Here is a 24882-nt window from a genome sequence, read left to right as displayed (position 1 = left end):
CTACCGGTAGTAAACCAAGGCTGCTTGGCATGTCTCGGTCCAATCCGGAAATGTTTAATCCCCACACACGAGAAGAAGGTAGAAATGACCACCGGAGGAGAACGGAGCGCCGGAATGCAAAACGGACAACGGGGAAAAAGCTCGGATGCATGAGACGAACACGTATGCAAATGAAATGCACATGATGACATGATATAAGATGCATGGCACGCAAGCAAAGGCAAGGCAACAACAGCGAATAACTAGACGACACCTGGCACATCGGTCTCGGGGCGTTACAGAGGGTCACGTTCTCCTCCTCTTCTAGCCGCCTCTCTCCCATCACGCGCAGCCCCCACGCCGCCGCCCCATGTATGCGGTTGCCCAGCCTCCTCCGTCCTACCTCGCTGCCGTCAGCTTTGCCCTACCCCATCCCGCCCTCTATCAAGGATCTCCACCGATTCAAGCGGGTCTCTCAGATCCAAAACAAAATTTGTGTGAGAGATTTGGGGTTGATTGATCAATCCTTGGTTGGGATCTAGGCACGGCTATGGGGAAGATAGTGGTGGTTGTGTGCGTCGCGGCGGGACGGAAATGTTTACGCTGGTGCCAGCGGTGGAAGGGGGTGGAGCTTGTGGGCTCCGCGGAGGCTGACTTGAAGATGAAGGTGGCGGCGGTGATTAAGGAGGTGGCCCGCCCGCTCCTTGAGCTCGATTAATCCAATGTGTGAGTCCCATGTGTTCATCATCAAACTCATCCTCTCAAAGTACAATTAGTACAAGTTTATCTCTTTTTTTCTTTACTACTGAACTTTATTTTTCTACATACTTTTTTCTCTCTGTAATGACTTAGGATCATTACTATGTATTCAACCAGGGTTAATCAATATTTAGCCACAATATGTATGTCAGAAAACAGCTTCCACCTACAAAGAATTACAAGACAGGATACTCGGGGTTCAGAAGCTTGAGAAATTGTATGTGGACATGGCCTTGCAAAAAGAACTTAGGTGCGTTCTCTATGAGAAACTGGAAATATTTTTTTTAAATTAGGTCAGGTCTATATACTATCTTTGGTAACTGAACCATGGATGTTATGCTTATATTGAAAATAATTTGAAATTTACAAGGCAGTGGAGCCAGTTCATATTTTGTGAGCAACCAAAGTGCAAGCAGCCTAAATTAGTAATCTTCGAATAAACTAGCTTATGAAATTTTGATGGTTTTGTCAATAGTACAGCACTGGATATTCTGTTGTTTCTTATATTTAGACTTTGCCCTGACCTGATTTTACTACTGTGGCATGCAGAAACCTTGATGCGAAAGGAAGCTCCAGGAAGAAGAGATTGAAAATCCAACATCACAACATATATAAGATTTCTTATTTTCATGATTAGCAAAGTTATTGCAGACTGCTTGTTTGTTGTCTGATAAAACACATCTCTGAAAATTCAATAGACCTTTTGAGCGAGTTTACATCTGTTATCGTGTCTGTTCCAAATTTGATTTAGGTCTATAGGCAAGGGCTAAACTGAATCATGCTACTACACAAGGGCTAAACTAAACCATACTACTACTTCCTACATGCCCAATTACTGATGATAGGAACTAACAGTTGGGCTGGGCGATGTTCCCATGCATGGTCGCGCTATGTTAATTAGTGTGTGCTGACCGTAACATGTTACTATTATTTTTCCGCAGAGGAGCGAGGGCCTGGCGAAGCACGTGGACCAGTTATCGTTACGGTGGATGTTGCACGACGCGCGCTTCGGTCTAATTAGCGTGTACGCTAAGAAATAAAGTGCGCATACTTAATTTAGCATGTCTAAACACTTTCTTTGACTGCTGAATTTAGAACTGCTGCTTGGTACGCACTATTAATTTTCATATTGATAGGCTTAACCAAATGTTGTATCAATTGGGTAAAGTACTCCATTGCACTTCCAGGCAAACTTCAGCAATTAGTCAGAATCCAATGTCACTCATGATTGGTATCATGGGTATCCATTAGTACTACCAACGTACTGTAGCCAGGTACAATCAGTACGGACATGCACTAATCAGCATCATCTCTGCATCCTAATTATGCAGTGAACTTGCCGCTGATCAATTACAGTTTTGAAACAATGCTGAAACTCTCACACTTTTTCTTGGCGGAAAACAGCTTACAGAACATAGCCAATAATTTTTTTTGTATGACTCCGAGCTTACTAATTAATTTGTCTGGAGATAAATTGATTGTAGTTTGACACTTGGTTGTTGCTTCCTTATTTTTCAAATGTACCCCCCTTTCAAGCACACACTAGGTTGATTCAGATATTACAGAACTCTACATTGTATTATATATATTATTTCTGTTGTTTTTCAACTTAGCGGAAAATTTCATTCAAAGATTTGATTAGCATCCAACCAGAGGAATAACCCGGAGGGTTAGCAATCTTACAAGTTTGAAAAGTGTGACAATAGTAGGGATTTTGTTTTTCTGGTAACACAGTACTTGGTCAGGTTTTACAGTGTGGTCCCAGGTCTCATAGGTGTGAAAGCTTTGCTATATGTATGCTGTTGGAGAAATTATATAGCTGTTGTGGTGAAAATTCCTATTTATGGTTAAATAAATCATGTTGTTTCTTCTTTGTTAATGACCATGCCTACTATGATCCTGCGCTTCTTACTCTTTGTGTAGGCTTGCTGTCAAAACAATAAACTTAACATGTGCTTGATTAACTCAGTCAAGCTATTGTTGTAGTTGTCTGATGTATGAAAGTGTAATGTTCTCCTCATGTCTATTCTGATGTTTCTACTATACTACTTTTCTTGAGAAGTTTTCATGGTCCCACTCAGATTATACGCCATATTAGATCATCAGATTACCTACTAATCGACCTGCCAATGACTACAACGCTTGGTTGATTGCTTGTGGATGATTCTGCAATGTAGTGAAAGAATTTCAGTAACTAAATCTGCATACTGTTCTTCAGCAATGGACAATTTCTGGAACTTTTCTGGATTGTGATCGATATGATTCAGGTGTAGAAACGTTAGATGTTGAATGCTATAGGAATGGCGATACATATGCTATCTGCGAATCGATTGGCCCAATCTTGCCTCACTAGCTATGAGAAATAATTTAGATGAGAGTTTATAAAGAGCATGTCTAATACCATGCGCTACAGTGGATACCGTCTTTGTTTATCGGTGCAGTTTAGTAGCACATCTTCTCGTGATCTCATTTGCTTTTATATTCCACGAAAGAAACATTTACGCAGGGTTTGGTTTTGTCTTGGAAGTTCATAGGATATTGTAGGAATCGATCACGACATTGATGGATATCAAAGAAAAGTGAGTCTGGTTCACGATGGTGCGTGAAAGGTGAGGCTGCTTTGCGCTCAGGACAGTTGGTTAGGAACCCTTTGATTTGTATCATTACCACTGGCTTGGTACCTGTACTTAGATGTGTATGCGTATCTGTAAAAAATTAATGTTTTGGTCTAGTATTTTTCTTAATTCTCAAGAGCAAAAAGAAAATACGTTATCAGTGTGTACGTACAATACTATACACATCAAGTCGGAATCAAAATCGAATCGAAAGCGAAGAAATGGCTAACCCTGACCGTGCACCTCTCCAGCCCTAGGGTTTACTGCTTTGAACACTTTAACAAATCGGATCGGGGTGAGTAGCTAGATGTGGATCGATGGTGGCGGCTGGAAAGGGTTAACCCTCACCGTCTACCTCTCCTGCTGCTCGGTGGTGACATGTGATCATCCACAGCTATCTGACGTATGAGGACTCGGAATGTGGTGTTTGCTCCACGGTGAAGCACATGAACTTTCCTTGAAGGATGCATGGACACGTGCGGACCATCCCCCACCCCCCTCCAATGAAACAAGTCTGTAACATTGATTCAGAAGCGAGAGGGCGAGTCTGTAACATTGATTCAGAAGCGAGAGGGTGAGTCTATAACATTGATTTAGAAGCGAGAGGGCGTATGAGGCTCGGTGTACATATGGACCAGGAGCATGGTGTAGCTTGCGCAAGGCGGCCCTCATGTCTAGCTCAACGAGATTAGTTTTAAACATTTCACTACGCTAGCGTGGTTCAATGACAAGTGTGCCGTGCAAATGCTTGAACTCGTCGCCTTGACATATGTTCGGGCGCATTGTGATCAGGTGGATACCACGACCGCTGTGTCGGCGAGGGTGGAAGGACGATAAACAATTACATGGCTGGGGTAGAGGATGTGGGTCTGCATGGGTCTTTGAGTCATGTTCGGCGTGTGAGTTTGTTTCTTTCGTTGCAACGCACGGGCATTTTTGCTAATTATGACCAAAGTTGAAAGCAGTCAAAATACGCCATGGATTCTGAACGAAGGGCAGGAAACAAGATCGAAGTACCACAATAAAAGTGAGAAAACCCAGATGAAGGTTCCGAGCTTATTCTCCGCTCTACCAATCACCTTGCAGCTCCAAACAACGACTCGACGATCAACAGCAACTAAGCAAGCAAAGTGAAAGTACGTAGGTACCCACGGCACAAACAACACTGTCCTCTGATCCTTTCCAGGAGCCCAAACACCCTGTACCCATGCACTAGGTACGTACATCCAGATCAAGCCAACGGGGCGCCGGGTGCCCTCGCCGGGTAGCGGACGACGCAGTCGCCCCACGGCCCCTCATCGGCCGCCGCGGCGCCGCCGTATGCGGCGACACGCTCCCACAGGGCGCTGCTCGCCTTGGGCCCGCTCCCGATGCCGAGCTGCCACACGCGGTCGCCCTGCCGGACCCGCCCCCTCGCCTCGTGGTACCCGAGCTGGTACCACAGCGACGCCGCCGACTGGTTCCCGAACCGCTGGAACGTCGCCAGCGCCGCCTCCGCCTCCCTCTCCCCCAGCCCCAGCCCCTCCGCCAGCCTCCGTATGTTCGGCATCCCCGACGACGGCAGGCAGAAGTGGCTCGCCGCGGCCAGGAAGTTCGGCCTCGGCGCCTCCACGTGGCCTTCGCCGCCTTGGACCTTCTTGCTGCTCCGGCGGCGGCGGCGGAATCGCGCGAGCGCTGCGGCGTAGCGGAGCTTCTCGTGCCATGGGAGGATGGAGGCGCCGAAGGCGGTGAGGTGGGCGCGGAGGAGGTCCCGGAACACACGGTCGAGGCCGCGCCCGATGGTGAACCCCGTGATGCCCTCGTCGTCCTCCTCCCTCATGGCCAAGTTGTAGCCGCGGTCGTCGGCCGCGATGGTCGTGCGCTTCAGCGCGACGAGCCGGTACTTGACCGGCGCTGCCGCCGATGCGGTGTTCGACAGTAGCGCGGCGGCGCATCCGGTGCGGAAGAAGCAGTTGAGCAGCAGCTTGCTGCGGTCCCTCCCTCTGTACCACCCGATCGTGACGATCTCCGCGCTGACGACGACGGCGTAGTCGACGGCGCCGGCGTGCGCCCTCAGGACGCCCCTCGCGACGTCCACGCCGACGATGCCCGCGGCGCATCCCATGCCGGACAGGTTGAAGGTCTTGACGTCGGTGGGCATGCGGTAGCGGTTGGCGATGATGGCGGCAAGCGACGGGGCAGGGCCGAACCCGCTGCAGTTGACGACGAGCGCGCCGACGGCGGACGGCGGCACGCCCGTCTTAGCGAACAGTTCGTCGAGCGTGGGGAAGAAGAGCATCCCCGCCTCCTGGACGGCGTCGGCGTGCGTGGCGGACGGCGGGAGGTAGTGCAGCGCCGGCGGGAAGTAGGTCTCGTCGCCCATGCCGCTGTCCTCGACGACCCTGGACATGAACTCGACGCTGCCGTCGTCGAAGCAGCCGATGAGGCGGAGGTGCTCGAGCAGGCCCGGGATGGTGACGCGCAGCCGGCGGGGCGGCTTCAGGTACGCGAAGTCCACCAGCCCAATGCCCGCACGTCGGCCGGAGCGCCACAGGTGCGTCAACATCGCGCAGACGGGGAGGAGATAGAGCGCCGCGTGCCGCCGCAAGACGAGGACGGACAGCTCGGCAGCGAGGCACAGGATGAGGACGGCGGCGCCGAGGACGCCGTGCACGGCGCCGAGGATGTGGTCTCTGTGCGCCATCTCCATGTCCGTCCGTTCGACCTGCTGCTTATCCCGCGATCTCTTGAATGTTTTGGACGCTGATTTTCTGCAGTGTATGTGTGTAGCGTGCGATGCGACGGCTCTTATATGGTGCGTCGTCCCCAGCTCATGTGACCGTGACAAGTCTGCATGCACATGTGCACGCCATGAATTGTGTCCGTTGCAAACTACGTCAAGATCGATCGTGTTGCCCGCGTAACATGGTTGAGAACTGCTAAAAAAACAAGACGGTTTGCTTTGAGATCGATGCAACCGGAGTTGAAGGGACAAGATCGATCCGGCCGGCCACATAAAAGCGAAGAGTAGTAGCTTTCGCCATGAAAGCAGCCGTGCTATGAACAGTAGCGCTAGCCGCCCTCTAGTGTCCTGGTTACAGGCGCTGCACGTATACGTGCCGGGCAGTGGTATAGGATGGTCAAGCCTCTACATGCACGTACCAAGAGAGGGAGAGAACATGCAGTGGCTACGCTAGATACAAAACGGAAGGTGCGGCATGCACGGGGAGGGACGTACGTAGAGCCGATCGATCTCGATCGTGTCGTCCTAACGCGCGGCGCACATGGGCGCTGAGTAGGCAGAGGCATCGTGCATGCTTACACCGTTACACGGGAATGGCCAATCAGGAGCGCAAATGCGCGATGCACGGTTGGTGAAGGGTGACAAAATGGGTGGCACCTCCAAAGTCCTTTCCATGGGCGATTCAACTCGGTGGCTCCGGCTACAGTGTCGACACGCTAACGGGAGGGAGGGGGTGAGATCGACAATGCATTCTAGCTAAGGATTAATGTATACCTGGTAAAAAAAACCATCATTCAACAATTTTTAAAGATCCGTGCAACCTTTTACATGTGGACACCAGTGGCGAAGTCAGGAGTTCAAAGTTGTGATGGCAATTTAAAATTGTGATGTCAAGTAGTTGTATTTGGATTAATTCTACATTATTTTTTGAAGGATTTCTGTGTAGTCAACCGACTACACAGAACACCCATGACACCGTCATTGGTGGACACCCATAGTTGGCGAACGTTCGTCAGCTAGGGTGCGGTTGCGAATCCTGGATGGCATTTTCTGTGGACCCCATAGCTAGCGAAAGTCGTTTAAGTTTCACTATTCCAGTTTCACATTGATAATAAGATTGTGACATTTTAATTTCATATTTCTGTATCACATTAATTGAAAATTTATGAATCAATTTGAAATGTATGTTTTGCTTAAATATATAAATTTAGAATATCTAAAAAATTATTGAATGTGTTTTTAAATTGTTCTGAGAGTGAAAATAGATGCATGTTAGTGGTATGATATTTCAAAAAAAAAGTGACCGAAATGCATGTAGTATTGAAACGCAGATGCTAACAAAATGGTCTAGTAGTGAAGCATCTTGTATTGAAATATACTCCCTCCGTAGTCATCTATTTTGGAACGGAGGAAGTACCTAGTAACAAAGTGATCTGGTATTAGAATGCCACTCCGATAGATCATTTGGGCACCCTCCAACGAAAAATACTGATGACTTATCAAGAATCACCCTTTGACCAGAAGCACTGCTATACAAGTTTAGCATATCCCTAGCTTCATCGGCAGCATGGGGTGAAGCTCTCATAGAGAGGATACTATCATCTTCAAAAAAGAAAAACGATGGCTCATCGTTGGTGCCGTTGGTACCACCTTCAAACCAATTACTTCCAACTGTGCACTAGCTTTCAACAAAGAAGATACACCGTCACTACCTAACAGAAATATGATCTCCCTGTTGGATTCCCCGGGCCGGTTTAAAATTCTCAAGGTGGTCACCACTGAAAAGAACTGAACAAAACCGAACTTCCCCACAAGGGCATATCCAACACGGACCCTCAAAACGACTGTACATGTCGAACATAGTTGCCCGAATACAGTTTGCCATCCAACATGTTATCTCATCGGTCCACGGACCAGTCTGGATGTCCAAAATCCCACAAACTAGGGGGGCTTTGCGGGTGACCGCTGCCACTTATGCGTCCACAACCCTGGACCGACCAAAAAATATCTTCTGTGCCTGCCGGTCGGTTGCCATGCATTCATGCCGCTCCGCGCCGCATTCATGCCGGCACAGAACCAACATGATCTCTCACGGGTGGAGCCAGCATTGAAGCAGGTTGTTGGCCCAGAGGGCCACCCATGACTAGGCGGAATGGCACTTCGTCTGCCTACAGGCATTAAACAGGCACAATAGCCGAAAAATACACTCCGATGCCAACATTGACACATACCGCCGCTTGGCATGTCTGTCACCCACTATTTAGATGTGTCCTCCCTTGCACGATCAGCACCACAGCCTGACCGCTCCCAATCCTCCTTGGTGCACCACCTTCGCCATGACCATTAGCTCTAGAGCGATGTGGTAGAGCCTCACGACGAAGCACAAGCACGAGGTGGCCAACCTTGTAGCCGGCTAGCGGGGTCGTCGTGTGCGGCGGATACAGGCAGGCTTGCCGGTATGCTCGCCAGAGGTGAGCGATGATGAGACGGAAGTCCGGCACCCCTCCCCGCATTAGTCCCTGCCAACTTCACCATGGCACTGGCGCAATTCAACGCCATCGTGACGAAGGTGCAGCCGGAAGAGCGGCAGGTGTCGGCGTTTTGGTAGGTGCGGGACGAGCAGCACTACATCGTCGCCCTCCTCGAGCATAACAATTTGGTGAAGGGGCAAATATACGGCGAGTTCACAAGCACGAAGCCGTGGCGGCCATAGTCGTGGAGGGCCCGAACTTCTTCAAGAGCAGCACGCACTTTATGAGGTCACATGCAGCGCTCAAACAACAGAAGCGAACGCACGGGTAACGCGTGCGGTTGTGGACGGGAATGTAGGCAGTTGTGCTAGCCAACGAGCAAACATCCAATTTGTGACAAAACATGAGGCGTGAACTACTTGAGATAACACAAGCGAGATTTCCACTAGTTTTTCCTGGTTTCTCAGTTTTTTTTGTTTTTTCTCTTTTCTTTTTTGCTTCATTTTTACTCGGTTTTCTCCAGGTTATTTCTCCATTTTTGTTTGTTTCTTTTCTTCTCTATTTTTAGTTTTTCTTTTGTGGGTGTCCTGTAACACCCACGATGCGGCTATATCTCCCGCGTGTCGGAGCACGACTTAGAGGCATAACCGCATGCTGGCATGTCGCAAGAGGGGTAATCTTTACACATCTCATGTACTGAATAAGAAAGGGATAAAGACTTGGCTTACAATCGCCACTTCACACAATACGTAAATATATCATACATCATCCAGAATACAATCAAGGTCCGACTATGGTACCAAAATAAAAGAAGAAAAGCCCAAATGCTAGATCCCCGATCGTCCCAACTGGGCTCCACTACTGATTAACTGGAAACAAAACAACACAACGAACACGATCTTCATCGAGCTCCCACTTGAGCTCGGTTGCGTCACCTGCACTGGAATCATCGGCACATGCAACTGTTTTGGAAGTATCTGTGAGTCACGGGGACTCAGCAATCTCACACCCTTGCGATCAAGACTATTTAAGCTTAAAGGTAGGAAAGGGTAGTGAGGTGGAGCTGCAGTAAGCACTAGCGTATATGGTGGATAACATGCGCAAATAAGAGCGAGAAGAGAAGCAAAGCACGGTCGTGAACTAGAAGTGATCAAGAAGTGATCCTGAAACTACTTACGTCCAAGCATACCACAAGAACCATGTTCACTTCCCGGACTCCGCCGAGAAGAGACCATCATGGCTACGCATGCAGTTGATGCATTTTAGTTAAGTCAAGTTTCAAGTTCTCTACAACCGGACATTAACAAATTCCCATCTGCCCATAATCGCGGGCACGGCTTTCGAAAGCTCATAACCCTGCAGGGGTGTCCCAACTTAGCCCATCACAAGCTCTCACGGTCAACGAAGGATATTCCTTCTCCCAGAAAGACCCGATCAGGCTCGGAATCCCGGTTACAAGACATTTCGACAATGGTAAAATAAGACCAGCAAGACCGCCCGATGTGCCGACATCCCGATAGGAGCTGCACATATCTCGTTCTCAGGGCAACACCGGATGAACACTACGTACAGCTAAAACCAACCATCAAGTTTCCCCGAGGTGGCGCCGCAAGTGGCTCTGGTTCGGACCAACACTTAGAGAAGCACTGGCCGGGGGGGTTAAAATAAAGATGACCCTTGGGAGCATGACTCCCAAGGGAAAACTAGGTGGTGGTGAGGCAAATGGTAAAACCAAGGTTGGGCCTTGCTGGAGGAGTTTTATTCAAAGCGAACTGTCAAGGGGTTCCCATAACACCCAACCGCGTAAGGAACGCAAAATCAAGGAACATAACACCGGTATGAAGGAAACTAGGGCGGCAAGAGTGAAACAAAACACCAGGCATAAGGCCGAGCCTTCCACCCTTTACCAAGTATATAGATGCATTAATTAAATAAGAGATATTGTGATATCCTAACATATCCATGTTCCAAACATGGAACAAACTTCAACTTCATCTGCAACTAGCAACGCTATAAGAGGGGTTGAGCAAAAGCGGTAACATAACCAAACAACGGTTTGCTAGGAAAGGAGGGTTAGAGACTTGACATGACAATATGGGAGGCATGATAAAGCAAGTGGTAGGTAACGCGGCATAGCAATAGAGCGAACAACTAGCAAACAAAAATAGAAGTGATTTCGAGGATATGGTCATCTTGCCTTAGATCCCGCAAGGAAGAAGAACGAGTCCATGAAGAAGACAAACAGACGAAGTCGAACGAATCCTCACAAACGCGACGTTATCGGAACTAACCCGAAGAAGCAACACCGAAAAGAAGCAAACAACATAGTAAACAACCACCACATAAACATGGCATGATGCACACACAATTATCATGCATGTCCGGTTTAAAGAGGCATGGCATGGCAAAGTGCACAAGCAAAACTACAAGTTAAGTGGAGCTCAATATGCAACGAGTTGCATATTGACGAAACACCACAACAAGTTATTTAGTTCGATCTCGTTTATGTACCCAACAATATTAAATGTTGATTAACATGACAAGAGGTGAGCAAATGAAAACTACCTATCTGGGCAAGTTTAAATGAGGCCGGAACAACAAACAACAAGTCCGGAAACTCCTCATGAGCATATTTTAGGTTTGGTACTGTTCTGCCCTAAACATAATTTTAGAGTTACTAAACATGCAAAGTAAGTACATCATGATAAACTAGACATTTTTCTACCCCATTTACATATAAAGTTTGTTAGGTTTGGAGCTACGGTTATTTAGTTATGAAATAAAGCATTTGAACATGGCATTTGAACAAATTTAAACAAACAGCAATTTAAATATTTCGAACATGGATGAAAATTGCATATTATGAACCTACACAAAATTCTAAGCATTTTTCATATTTAAAGTTTTTACATATGATGCATAGTTTGAGATATATGATATGCATGAACCACAGGGGGTTTTCTGTAAAACTGCAGTCTCTGGAAAATGATTAAATTCGTCTAGGAAAAAAATGTTATACGGGCCGAAATCTGAATGCACTGCTGGCCCAACTGAGAGGGGGGTTGTGGGGGCTCACATTGGGTCAAGGCCCGATTTAGTGGAGGAGGCAGGCCGCGAAGGGGCATGCTGGCCTGGAGGTGCGGTCAACGCGATTGCAGCACGGCACTCTGCTCCTCTCGATGCAGGGGAAGAAGAGGATGCAGCGCAGGGGAAGAAGAGGATGCAGCAGCGGACTTGGCGCGACGCACACCGGCAACCTTGAGGACGAGCGAGCGCCGCGGCTCCAGGAGCATGGCGGGGCGGCAGTAGCAGGACGGAATGGAGGTCGGCGGCGTTTGGCGATGGAAGCGGCGGGAGGCACAGACTCATCCGAATCCACGTGGGGCAGGGTGCAGACGAGGACGGAGTGGAAGCGAGGAAGGCCGTGACGGGCGCCGGCAGTCGATGCGGGTCGTCTCTGATGAGAGGAAACAGGCGGCAGCAGGACTTGCGGCGTCGGCGGACCTCCGTGAAGAAGATGGCGGCGGTTGGATTCATGGTCGGTGGAGGACGACGAGCTCGGGAACGAGGGCGTCATGGGAGGCACACGGGGTAGGAGGCGCACTAGAGCAAGGGACCGGAGAGCTTCTGGTTCCGTGGGTCACCGGGATGCGTCGGACGGGTGGCAGCGGCTCCGCTCGTGGACGAGATCCGACTGGAGGAGCACCTGCCCGAGCGCGGGGCCTGCTGGCTGGTCGTCGGATCCAGGTAGACGGCAGCGCAGACGAAGCTCTGAGATGGAGCTGCTTGTGGTTCCTCATGGCGGCTCCTGCGAAGGAAAAGAGGTGAGAGCGAGAAGCAGAGGGAGAAAGCTGCGATGGCTGGTGCGGTTCGAGGAGGGCCACAGGGGGTGGTGCTGGTTGGCTTCAGTTGAATTGGGAGGAAGTCCCAAGGAGGAAGGAGGTTGGTCGGGTGGCTTGAATGGATCGGGAAAGATCCCGAGGAACAAGGAAGAGTGTGGCGGCGGCAGGGAGGATTTGATGGATGGATGGGACAGGGCTAGGGTTTAGACTATATATATAGGCAGGGATTAGGGTAGGCTATCTCGTCCCTACGATTATAATCGAACGTCCAATAAAATAAAGGTTAGAGGGTCCAAATAAATAATCGCTGATGTTTTAGGGATGTTTGCGGATGATTCGAAACCAACGGTGACGACTGCCCAGGGCGGGTCCGGGACAGCTTTCGGACACGCGCGCGAGGAGGTCCGCGGGCTGACAAGAGAGCTTAGGTTGGGCCTGGCGGTGAGTGGTAGTGGGCTGTGCATAAGGCCTTGGGCTGAGAGAAAAGAAGAGAGAGAGGCCCGGCGACTGTTTCCGGAGACCGAAAACGTCCGATGATAGACCGGCTACTATTGCCGCTATAGTTATTCGTTGGGGCGTCAAACAGACTCCAAATGCGATGAAACTTGGCAGGGGACCTACTGACAATAAAACAACACCGCATGCCAACTTTCAACCCATTCCGAGAACATTTCATGGCCACTTATAAAATACTATTCCGGACATGCCGCGGACGTGTGTGAGTGTGGTTGGGCTCAGAACGGACAACGGACGGAACTGGGGAACCCGGACGGATGCAAGTTTTGAAAACATGATGATGCAATGCGGATGATGACATGGCAAGATGCAACACACAAGTGAAAGACAAGGCAACAACAGCGAATAACTGGAAGACACCTGGCGCAACGGTCTCGGGGCGTCACAACACTCCACCACTACGAGAGGATCTCGTCCTGAGATCTAGGATGGCACCGCAGGGGAACAGAAGAGGACGAGAAGAGGTAAAGCTAAGTTGCTTCTTTGACAAACGAGTGAAACCACGAACCTTGTGAGGTTGAACAAATTTAAAGAAAGAATACAACGAAGATGAACAAAGTTGGAAGCACTCCGTTAGAAAAGAGGAACAAGGAACAATACGGGAACCTTGTAGGTTGAAAGACATAAGAAGAAGGGTTACAATGGATAAGAGGTACATGCAAGCACTCCAGTTGAAACGAGATGTACAATGAACGATAAAGGTCAATTACAACAACACTCCGGTTGGAAATGGAAGGTAAAGAATATGAGCTTGGCAAAATGGGAGCACTTGGATGAGAGTCCGGTTAGAAGAGGAATGATAGACACAACACTCCGGTTAACACAAGATAGAGAAGGAATAAGAATGATATAAATTGGACAACACTCTGACTGTAAATGGAAGGAATTGAAGATGAGCTTGACAAGATGAGAGGATACTTGAAAAGAGGACATGACACTCCGGTTGAATGGGTAAGCACGAAAAGAACATGATCTTTGACAAAAACGAGATGATGGGTCGAAGAGAGCAACATCACAATGCCTCCGGAACAAATGTAAGAATGAAATGAAAAGAACGGAGGAGAAAACAACATCTTCTACCTCAAATGAGCTTGAAAAGCATCTTTAGGAGAAGGGTCAAACGGAGTTGTTGGAAAACCAACAACGAAAAGAGTAAGCTTCTTGTGGGCTTATGGAAAACATCTCAAAATCTTGAGGTGAAATTCTGCCACTAACGAAAAACAATAGATTGGATTGATATCAACCAGGAGACGAGAAACTTATTTCACCGGGAGGATAAATGAAGAACTTGGGTTATTTATAAGCACCATAAATAGCGACAATCCTTAGGGAAAGCTTTAGGTGAAATATAACCCAAGATAACTCCAACGAGGAGATTGATGGATTGAGAAGAGCTCATGCTTGAAGAAATTGATGGGTTTAACTATCTCATTCTTGACAACTGTTAAATCATGACACACGAAGGGAAATTGTCAAGAGTGACATAACACCACCTCGAAAGATAAAGTAGAACGAATTGCATTTCGGAATGCAACATGAAGAATACTTGAACTACTCAAAACAAGACATGTGTTGAACATCATGTTTATATGAGAGTATAGCTTGGCGGGACAATTGAAGAATGAAAGGAATCCTTGACGAACCACCATGTAGCCTCCATGAAAAACTCCGGTAAACAAAATGATGATAAAAGAAAGAGAAGTTGACAACACAAGGTGAAGCCTTGCAATGATTTAGATGGAGCTTCGCGACGAGATAATGCGGAAAAACTTGGAACTCCGGAAAAGAAAGATGAACAAAAGAAATCAAGAATTTTGATGAGCCTCCGGAATAAGGAATTGAATTTGCTCGATGAAACAAGAATAAGAATTACATTATGCTTATCCTTCACCAATTTAAATTGATGACAAGAAACGAATTTGGCATACTACTTATTTTCGTTGAAAGGGTCAAGAAAGATATAGCGCAAACTTGAGGAGGTCTTCAATGAACCACCGGTAGGATTGAAACAACGAATAAATTGATATGATAACGAAGGAAAAGAAATCTTGAATGAACCACCGTAAGAACTGAAAAACGAACGAAGTAAAGGGATGAATCACTGGTAAGAATTAGCAAATGAACGAAGATACATGAGAGAGTTTAGATATAAGAGAACAAAGAGATCATGAACTAATTAGAGAATATATGAATCATGCACCGGTAATATTTGGAGAATGAGAGCTGAAAGCTGAGAATGAATTAACCCGAAATTTTGGTCTTCGAAGAATCAAACTGAAAAGACTCCTGAATTACTCCGGATGGGTGAAAAGAATTCTCACAATCGAAAACAATTATGAGAGGATGGCATGAATCTAGAACCATGAGTCTTCAAGAGAACGGATATGATTGCAGAGAAACTCTTCTTCGGTCTTCAAATGTTGAGAATGATGATGAGAACCACCACTGAGAATTTTTGAGGCACTCCGAAATGAAAATTGGAAAGGTTGAGCCAACGATGAAACGAATTTGAAAGATCATGGAGAAATACATATGACTGATGACAAATCATTCTTACGTCCAACTTTGAAATGAATTTGAAAAGCTCCGGGAAAATTAGAAGAGTCAGGTAAGATCCTGGGAAAGACCTGTGGGTTAGGGCCCACTCAAAAGAAACACCGTTGAAAAGATTGCTTGAAAGGGAGATTGCGCCGGTTGAATTAGGTTGTTTGAATGAGATAACAATCTCGAAATAGGTTTAACGGATTTTGAATGAAAAGACGAGCCTTCTGAGATATCTTCAACACTCCGGAACAATTGAATAGCAAGCGGGGAATGATTATGAGGTGCACCCTCATGACAAAGCATTTGAAACGAGGAAAAAGGATGTGATCGACAAGGTTTGACTTGAATCCACCAGAGAAAAAAAAGAACAGAGAATGATGAACTTGAAGCTCTGCTGGTACCTTCATGAGAGTCACCGGATATGAACATTGAAAGAAAAGAATGAAGAGACTTCACATGAATAAAATGGATACTTGATTAAGAAATCCGAGTCCTTGAAGAAAAAAGGGTGGGAGGGTGGGAAAACAAAGGAAACTTGGGACGGATGAAACAAGTAACGTTGAGAAGACTTTGAGTTGATCTTGCGGATGTTGAAAATGATCGGATCCACTTGAAGAGAAACACGCCGGTTGAAAAGGATTTACATGACAATATCAATTATCATGAAGGATTATTATTCACATAGAAATATGAGAACACCACTTAGGCAAGGTATGGAATCAACATTTGACTTCGAAGCAACTCGAATACCACAACAAAAACAAAACAAGGATTTGGCTTGCAGAATAAGCCGGAAACAAACATATGATAGATCCCATATCGCATCATGTGTCTGTTGGAAATAATTCCTACGTGATACTTGAATTCCCACTTATAAACTCCCAAAACTTTCTGGTTATGCAATAAGGTGTTGGGGATACAGGGGAAGCATAGTATCTCACCCAAACTAGCAAATCCTACATCCAGCTGTATCCATCCTTCAACACATAACCAAGAAACCTTCGGAAATCGTGTAACACCCACGATGCAACTATATCTCCCAGGGGTCGGATCATGACTTAGAGGCATAACCGCATGGTAGCCATGTCGCAAGAGGGGTAATCTTTACACATCCCATGTACTGAATAAGAAAGGGATAAAGAGTTGGCTTACAATCGCCACTTCACACAATACATAAATATATCATACATCATCCAGAATACAATCAAGGTCCGACCACGGTACCAAAATAAAAGAAGAAAACCCCAAATGCTAGATCCTCGATCGTCCCAACTGGGCTCCACTACTAATCAACTAGAAACGAAACAACACAATGAACACAATCTTCATTGAGCTCCCACTTGAGCTCGGTTGCATCACCTGCACTGGAATCATCGGCACCTGCAACTGTCTTGGAAGTATCTGTGAGTCACGGGGACTCAGCAATCTCACACCCTCGCGATCAAGACTATTTAAGCTTAAAGGTAGGAAAGGGTAGTGAGGTGGAGCTGCAACAAGCACTAGCATATATGGTGGCTAACATACGCAAATAAGAGCGAGAAGAGAAGCAAAGCACGGTCGTGAACTAGAATTGATCAAGAAGTGATCCTGAAACTACTTACGTCCAAGCATAACACAAGAACCGTGTTCACTTCCCGGATTCCGCCGAGAAGAGACCATCACGGCTACACACGCGGTTGATGCATTTTAATTAAGTCAAGTTTCAAGTTCTCTACAACCGGACATTAACAAATTCCCATCTGTCCATAACCGCGGGCACGGCTTTCGAAAGTTCATAACCCTGTAGGGGTGTCCCAACTTAGCCCATCACAAGCTCTCACGGTCAACGAAGGATATTCCTTCTCCCAGAAAGACCCGATCAGGCTCGGAATCCCGGTTACAAGACATTTCGACAATGGTAAAACAAGACCAGCAAGACCGCCCGATGCGCCGACATCCTGATAGGAGCTGCACATATCTTGTTCTCAGGGTAACACCGGATGAACACTACGTATAGCTAAAACCAACCCTCAAGTTTCCCCGAGGTGGCGCCGCAAGTGGCTCTGGTTCGGACCAACACTTAGAGAAGCACTAGCCCGGGGGATTAAAATAAAGATGACCCTCGGGAGCGCGACTCCCAAGGGAAAAGTGGGTGGTGGTGAGGCAAATGGTAAAACCAAGGTTGGGCCTTGCTGGAGGAGTTTTATTCAAAGCAAACTGTCAAGGGGTTCCCATAACATCCAACTACGGAAGGAACACAAAATCAAGGAACATAACAGCGGTATGACGGAAACTAGGGCGGCAAGAGTGGAATAAAACACCAGGCATAAGGCCGAGCCTTCTACCCTTTACCAAGTATATAGATGCATTAATTAAATAAGAGATATTGTGATATCCCAACATATCCATGTTCCAAACATGGAACAAACTTCAGCTTCACCTGCAACTAGCAACGCTATAAGAGGAGCTGAGCAAAAGCAGTAACATAGCCAAACAACGGTTTGCTAGGAAAGGAGGGTTAGAGGCTTGACATGGCAATATGGGAGGCATGATAAAGCAAGTGGTAGGTAATGCGGCATAGAAATAGAGCGAAGAACTAGCAAGCAAAGATAGAAGTGATTTCGAGGGTATGGTCATCTTGCCTGAGATCCCGCAAGGAAGAAGAACGAGTCCATGAAGAAGACAAACGGACGAAGTCGAAAGAATCCTCACAAACGCGACGTTATCGGAACTAACCCGAAGAAGCAACACCGAAAAGAAGCAAACAACATAGTAAACAACCACCACATAAACATGGCATGATGCACACACAATTATCATGCATGTCCGGTTTAAAGAGGCATGGCATGGCAAAGTGCACAAGCAAAACTACAAGTTAAGTGGAGCTCAATATACAACGAGTTGCATATTGACGAAACACCACAACAAGTTATTTAGTTCGATCTCGTTTATGTACCCAACAATATTAAATGTTGATTAACATGACAAGAGGTGAGCAAATGAAAACTACCTATCTATGCAAGTTTAAATGAGGCCGGAACAACAAACAACAAGTCCGGAAACTCCTGAAGAGCATATTTTAGGTTTGGTACTGTTCTGCGCTCAACATAATTTTAGAGTTATTAAACATGTAAAGTAAGTACATCATGATAAACTAGACATTTTTCTACCCCATTTACATATAAATATTGTTAGGTTTGGAGCTACTGTTATTTAGTTATGAATTAAAGCATTTGAACATGGCATTTGAAAAAAATTAAACAAATAGCAATTTAAACATTTCGAACATGGATGAAAATTGCATATTATGAACCTACACAAAATTCTAAGCATTTTTCATATTTAAAGTTTTTACATATGATGCATAGTTCGAGATGTATGATATGCATGAACCACAGGGGGTTTCTGTAAAACTACAGTCTCTGGAAAATGATTAAATTCGTCTAGGAAAAAAACATTATACAGGCCGAAATCTGAATGCACTGCTGGCCCAACCGAGAGGGGGGCTGTGGGGGCTCACATTGGGCCAAGGCCCGGTTTAGTGGAGGAGGCAGGCCGCAAAGGGGCATGCTGGCCTGGAGGTGCGGTCAGCGCGACTGCAGCGCGACACTCTGCTCCTCTCGATGCAGGGGGAAGAAGAGGATGCAACGCAGGGGAAGAAGAGGATGCAGCAGTGGACTTGGCGCGACGCACGCCGGCGACCTTGAGGACGAGCGGGCGTCGCGACTCCAGGAGCATGGCGGGGCGGCAGCAGGACGGAACGGAGGTCGGCAGCGTTTGGCGATGGAAGCGGCGGGAGGCACGGACTCATCCGAATCCACGCGATGCAGGGTGCAGACGAGGACAGAGTGGAAGCGAGGAAGGCCGGGACGGGCGCCATCGGTCGATGCGGGTCGTCTCTAACGAGAGGAAACAGGCGGCAGTAGGACTTGCGGCGTCGGCGGACCTCCATGAAGAAGATGGCGGCGGCTGGATTTATGGCCGATGGACGACAACGAGCTCGGGTATGAGGGCGCCATGGGAGGCGCACGGGGTAGGAGGCGCACTAGAGCAAGGGACTGGAGAGCTTCTGGTTCCGTGGACGAGCTCCAGCTCGAGGAGCACCTGCCCAAGCGCGGGGCCTGCTGGCTGGTCGTCGGATCCAGGTAAACGGCAGCGCAGACGAAGCTCTGAGACGGATCTGCTTGTGGTTCCTCATGGCGGCTCCTGCGAGGGAAAAGAGGTGAGAGCGAGGAGCGGAGGGAGAAAGTTGCACTGGCTGCTGCGGTTCGAGGAGGGCCACAGGGGGCGGTGCTGGTTGGCTTCGGTTTAATTGGGAGGAAATCCCAAGAAGGAAGGAGGTTGGTCGGGTGGCCTGAATGGATCGGGCAAGATCCTGAGGAACAAGGAAGAGTGGGTGTCGGCGGCTGGGAGGATTTGATGGATGGATGGGACACGGCTAGGGTTTAGACTATATATACAGGTAGGGATTAGGGTAGGCTATCTCGTTCCTACGATTATAATCAGACGGCCGAGAAAATAAAGGCTAGAGGGTCCAAATAAATAATCCCAGATGTTTTAGGGATGTTTGGGGATGGTCCGAAACCAACGGTGATGATTGCCCGGGTCGGGTCCGGGACAGCTTTCGGACGCGCACGCGAGGAGGTCCGCGGGCTGACAAGAGAGCTTAGGTTGGGCCTGGCGGTGAGTGGTAGTGGGCTGTGCAGAAGGCGTTGGGCTGAGAGAAAAGAAGAGAGAGAGGCCCGGCGACTATTTCCGGAGACCGAAAATGTCCGATGATAGAGTGGCTACTATTGCCGCTATAGTTATTCGTTGGGGCGTCAAACGGACTCCGAATGCGATGAAACTTGGCAGGCGACCTACTGACAACAAAACAACACCACATGCCAACTTTCAACCCATTTCGAGAACATTTTTTGGCCACTTATAAAATACTATTCTGGACATGCCGCGGGCGCGTGCGAGTGTGATTGGGCTCAGGACGGACAACGGACGGAACTGGGGAACCCAGACGGATGCAAGTTTCGAAAACATGATGATGCAATGCGGATGATGACATGGCAAGATGCAACACACAAGCGAAAGACAAGGCAACAACAGCGAATAACTGGAAGACCTGGCACAACGGTCTCGGGGCGTCACAGCACTCCACCACTACGAGAGGATCTCGTCCCGAGATCTAGGATGGCACCGGAGGGGAACGGAAGAGGACGAGAAGAGGTAAAGCTAAGTTGCTTCTTTGACAAACGAGTGAAACCACGAACCTTGTGAGGTTGAACAAATTTAAAGAAAGAATACAACGAAGATGAACAAAGTTGGAAGCACTCCGTTAGAAAAGAGGAACAAGGAACAATACGGGAACCTTGTAGGTTGAAAGACATAAGAAGAAGGGTTACAATGGATAAGAGGTACATGCAAGCACTCCAGTTGAAACGAGATGTACAATGAACGATAAAGGTCAATTACAACAACACTCCGGTTGGAAATGGAAGGTAAAGAATATGAGCTTGGCAAAATGGGAGCACTTGGATGAGAGTCCGGTTAGAAGAGGAACGATAGACACAACACTCCGGTTAACACAAGATAGAGAAGGAATAAGAATGATATAAATTGGACAACACTCTGACTGTAAATGGAAGGAATTGAAGATGAGATTGACAAGATGAGATGATACTTGAAAAGAGTACACGACACTCCAGTTGAATGGGTAAGCACGAAAAGAACATGATCTTTGACAAAAACGAGATGATGGGTCGAAGAGAGCAACATCATAATGCCTCCGGAACAATGTAAGAACGAAATCAAAAGAACGGAGGAGAAAACAACATCTTCTACCTCAAATGAGCTTGAAAAACATCTTTAGGAGAAGGGTCAAACGGATTTGTTGGAAAACCAACAACGAAAAGAGTAAGCTTGTTGTGGGCTTATGGAAAACATCTCAAAATCTTGAGGTGAAATTCTGCCACTAACGAAAAACAATAGATTGGATTGATATCAACCAGGAGACGAGAAACTTATTTCACCGGGAAGATAAATGAAGAACTTGAGTCATTTATAAGCACCATAAATAGCGACAATCCTTAAGGAAAGCTTTAGGTGAAATATAACCCAAGATAACTCCAACAAGGAGATTGATGGATTGAGAAGAGCTCATGCTTGAAGAAATTGATGGGTTTAACTATCTCATTCTTGACAACTGTTAAATCATGACACACGAAGGGAAATTGTCAAGAGTGACATAACACCACCTCGAAAGATAAAGTAGAACGAATTGCATTTCAGAATGCAACATGAAGAATGCTTGAACTACTCAAAACAAGACATGTGTTGAACATCATGTTTATATGAGAGTATAGCTTGGCGGGACAATTGAAGAATGAAAGGAATCCTTGACGAACCACCATGTAGCCTCCATGAAGTGAAGGAAATATGCCCTAGAGGCAATAATAAAGTTATTATTTATTTCCTTATATCATGATAAATGTTTATTATTCATGCTAGAATTGTATTAACCAGAAACATAATACATGTGTGAATACATAGACAAACAGTATGTCACTAGTATGCCTCTACTTGACTAGCTCATTGAATCAAAGATGGTTAAGTTTCCTAGCCATAGACATGAGTTGTCATTTGATTGACTTGACCCATTCCGTTAGCATAGCACTTGATTGTTTAGTTTGTTGCTATTGCTTTCATCATGACTTATACATGTTCCTATGACTATGAGATTATGCAACTCCCGTTTACCGGAGGAACACTTTGTGTGCTACGAAACGTCACAACGTAACTGGGTGATTATAAAGGTGCTCTACAGGTGTCTCCGAAGGTACTTGTTGGGTTGGCATATTTCGAGATTAGGATTTGTCACTCCGATTGTCGGAGAGGTAATTCTGAGCCCACTCGGTAATGCACATCACTATAAGCCTTGCAAGCGTTGCAACTAATGAGTTAGTTGCGGGATGATGTGTTATGGTACGAGTAAAGAGACTTGCCGGTAACGAGATTGAACTAGGTATTGAGATACCGACGATCGAATCTCGGGCAAGTAACATAACGATGACAAAGGGAAAAATGTATGTTGTTATGCGATTTGACCGATAAAGATCTTCGTAGAATATGTAGGAGCCAATATGAGCATCCAGGTTCCGCTATTGGTTATTGACCGGAGACGTGTCTCGGTCATGTCTACATAGTTCTCGAACCCGTAGGGTCCGCACGCTTAAAGTTCGATGACGGTTATATTATGAGTTTATGTGTTTTGATGTACCGAAGGAGTTCAGAGTCCTGGATGAGTTCGGGGACATGACGAGGAGTCTTGAAATGGTCGAGATGTAAATATCGATATATTGGACGACTATATTCGGACATCGAAAAGGTTCCGAGTGATTCGGGTATTTTCGGGAGTACCGGGGAGTTACGGGAATTCGTATTGGGCCTTAATGGGCAATACGGGAAAGGAGAGAAAGGCCTCAAAGGTTGGCTGCACCCCTCCCCATGGGCTGGTCCGAATTGGACTAGGGAGGGGGGCGCCCCCTTCCTTCCTTCTCCTTTTCCCTTCCCTTTCCTTCCCTCCTACTCCTACTACTTGGAAGGGCTCCTAGTTCTACTAGGAAAGGGGGAATCCTACTCCCGGTGGGAGTAGGACTCCCCTAGGGCGCGCCATAGAGATGGCCGGCCCTCCCCCTCCTCCACTCCTTTATATACAGGGGCAGGGGCACCCCAAAGACACAACAATTGATCCCTTGGATCTCTTAGCCGTGTGCGGTGCCCCCCTCCACCATAATCCACCTCGGTCATATCGTAGCCATGTGCGAAGCCCTGCATCAGTAGAACATCATCATCGTCACCACGCCGTCGTGCTGGCGAAACTCTCCCTCAACACTTGGCTGGATTGGAGTTCGAGGGACGTCATCGAGTTGAACGTGTGCAGAACTCAGAGGTGCCGTGTGTTCGGTACTTGATTGGTCGGATCGTGAAGACGTACGACTACATCAACCACGTTGTGCTAACGCTTCTGCTTTCGGTCTACGAGGGTACGTGGACAACACTCTCCCCTCTCGTTGCTATGCATCACCATGATCTTGCGTCTGCGTAGGAAATTTTTGAAATTACTACGTTCCCCAACAGTGGCATCCGAGCCTGGTTCTATGCGTTGATGTAATATGCACGAGTAGAACACAAGTGAGTTGTGGGCGATATAAGTCATACTGCTTACCAGCATGTCATACTTTGGTTCGGCGGTATTGTTGGATGAAGCGGCCCGGACCGACATTACGCGTACGCTTATGCGAGACTGGTTTTACCGCCGTGCTATGCACACAGGTGACTAGCGGGTGTCAGTTTCTCCAACTTTAGTTGAACCGAGTGTGGCTACGCCCGGTCCTTGCGAAGGTTAAAACAGCACCAACTTGACAAACTATCTTTGTGGTTTTGATGCGTAGGTAAGAACGGTTCTTGCTCAGCCCGTAGTAGCCACGTAAAACTTGCAACAACAAAGTAGAGGACGTCTAACTTGTTTTTGCAGGCCATGTTGTGATGTGATATGGTCAAGACGTGATGAGATATAAGTTGTTGTATGAGATGATCGTGTTTTGTTGAAGTTATCGGCAACAGGCAAAACCCTTATGGTTATCTCTCTATTGCATAAGATGCAAGCGTCAAATAATTGGTTTACTTTATCGCTATGCGATAGCAATAGTTGCAAGAGCAATTGTTGGCGAGACAACCATGTGACGACACATTGATATAGATCAAGATGATGGAGATCATGGTGTCATGCTGGTGACGATGGAGATCATGACGATGCTTTGGAGATGGAGATCAAAGGCACAAGATGATGATGGCCATATCATGTCACATATTATGATTGCATGTGATGTTTATCTTTTATACATCTTATTTTGCTTAGTTCGCCAGTAGCTTTATAAGATAATCTCTCACTAAATTATCAAGGTATAAGTGTTCTCCCTGAGTATGCACCTTTGCGGAAGTTCTTCGTGCTGAGACACCACGTGATGATCGGGTGTGATAGGCTCTACGTTCAAATACAACGGGTGCAAAACAGTTGCACACACGGAATACTCAGGTTAAACTTGACGAGCCTAGCATATAACAGATATGGCCTTGGAACACGGAGACTGAAAGGTCGAGCGTGAATCATATAGTAGATATGATCAACATAGTGATGTTCACCATTGAAACTACTCCATCTCACGTGATGATCGGACATGGTTTAGTTGATATGGATCACGTGATCACTTAGGAGATTAGAGGGATGTCTGTCTAAGTGGGATTTCTTAAGTAATATGATTAACTGAAATTTAATTTATCATGAACTTAGTCCTGATAGTAGTAGCATATCTATGTTGTAGATCAATAGCTCGCGATGTTGCTCCCAGTTTATTGTGTTCCTAGAGAAAAATTATGTTGAAAAATGTTAGTAGCAATGATGC

At 46.9% G+C, this 24882-nt stretch overlaps 1 protein-coding gene across 1 annotated transcript; it reads right to left on the bottom strand.

Annotated features, from left to right (window-relative positions):
• Window positions 1-4367: 4367 nt before the first annotated feature.
• On the bottom strand, window positions 4368-6111 carry LOC123107462 (3-ketoacyl-CoA synthase 4). Its single transcript, XM_044529446.1, has one exon. It carries the CDS (start codon window positions 6040-6042, stop codon window positions 4585-4587), a length of 1458 nt encoding a protein of 485 aa, XP_044385381.1. The 5' UTR covers window positions 6043-6111; the 3' UTR covers window positions 4368-4584.
• Window positions 6112-24882: the final 18771 nt, after the last annotated feature.

This window comes from Triticum aestivum, chromosome 5A (assembly GCF_018294505.1).
Source record: "Triticum aestivum cultivar Chinese Spring chromosome 5A, IWGSC CS RefSeq v2.1, whole genome shotgun sequence".
Lineage (NCBI taxonomy): Eukaryota > Viridiplantae > Streptophyta > Magnoliopsida > Poales > Poaceae > Triticum > Triticum aestivum.
The sequence above is the reverse complement of the archived record's forward strand: the minus strand, read 5'-3'. Positions and strand labels throughout refer to the sequence as shown.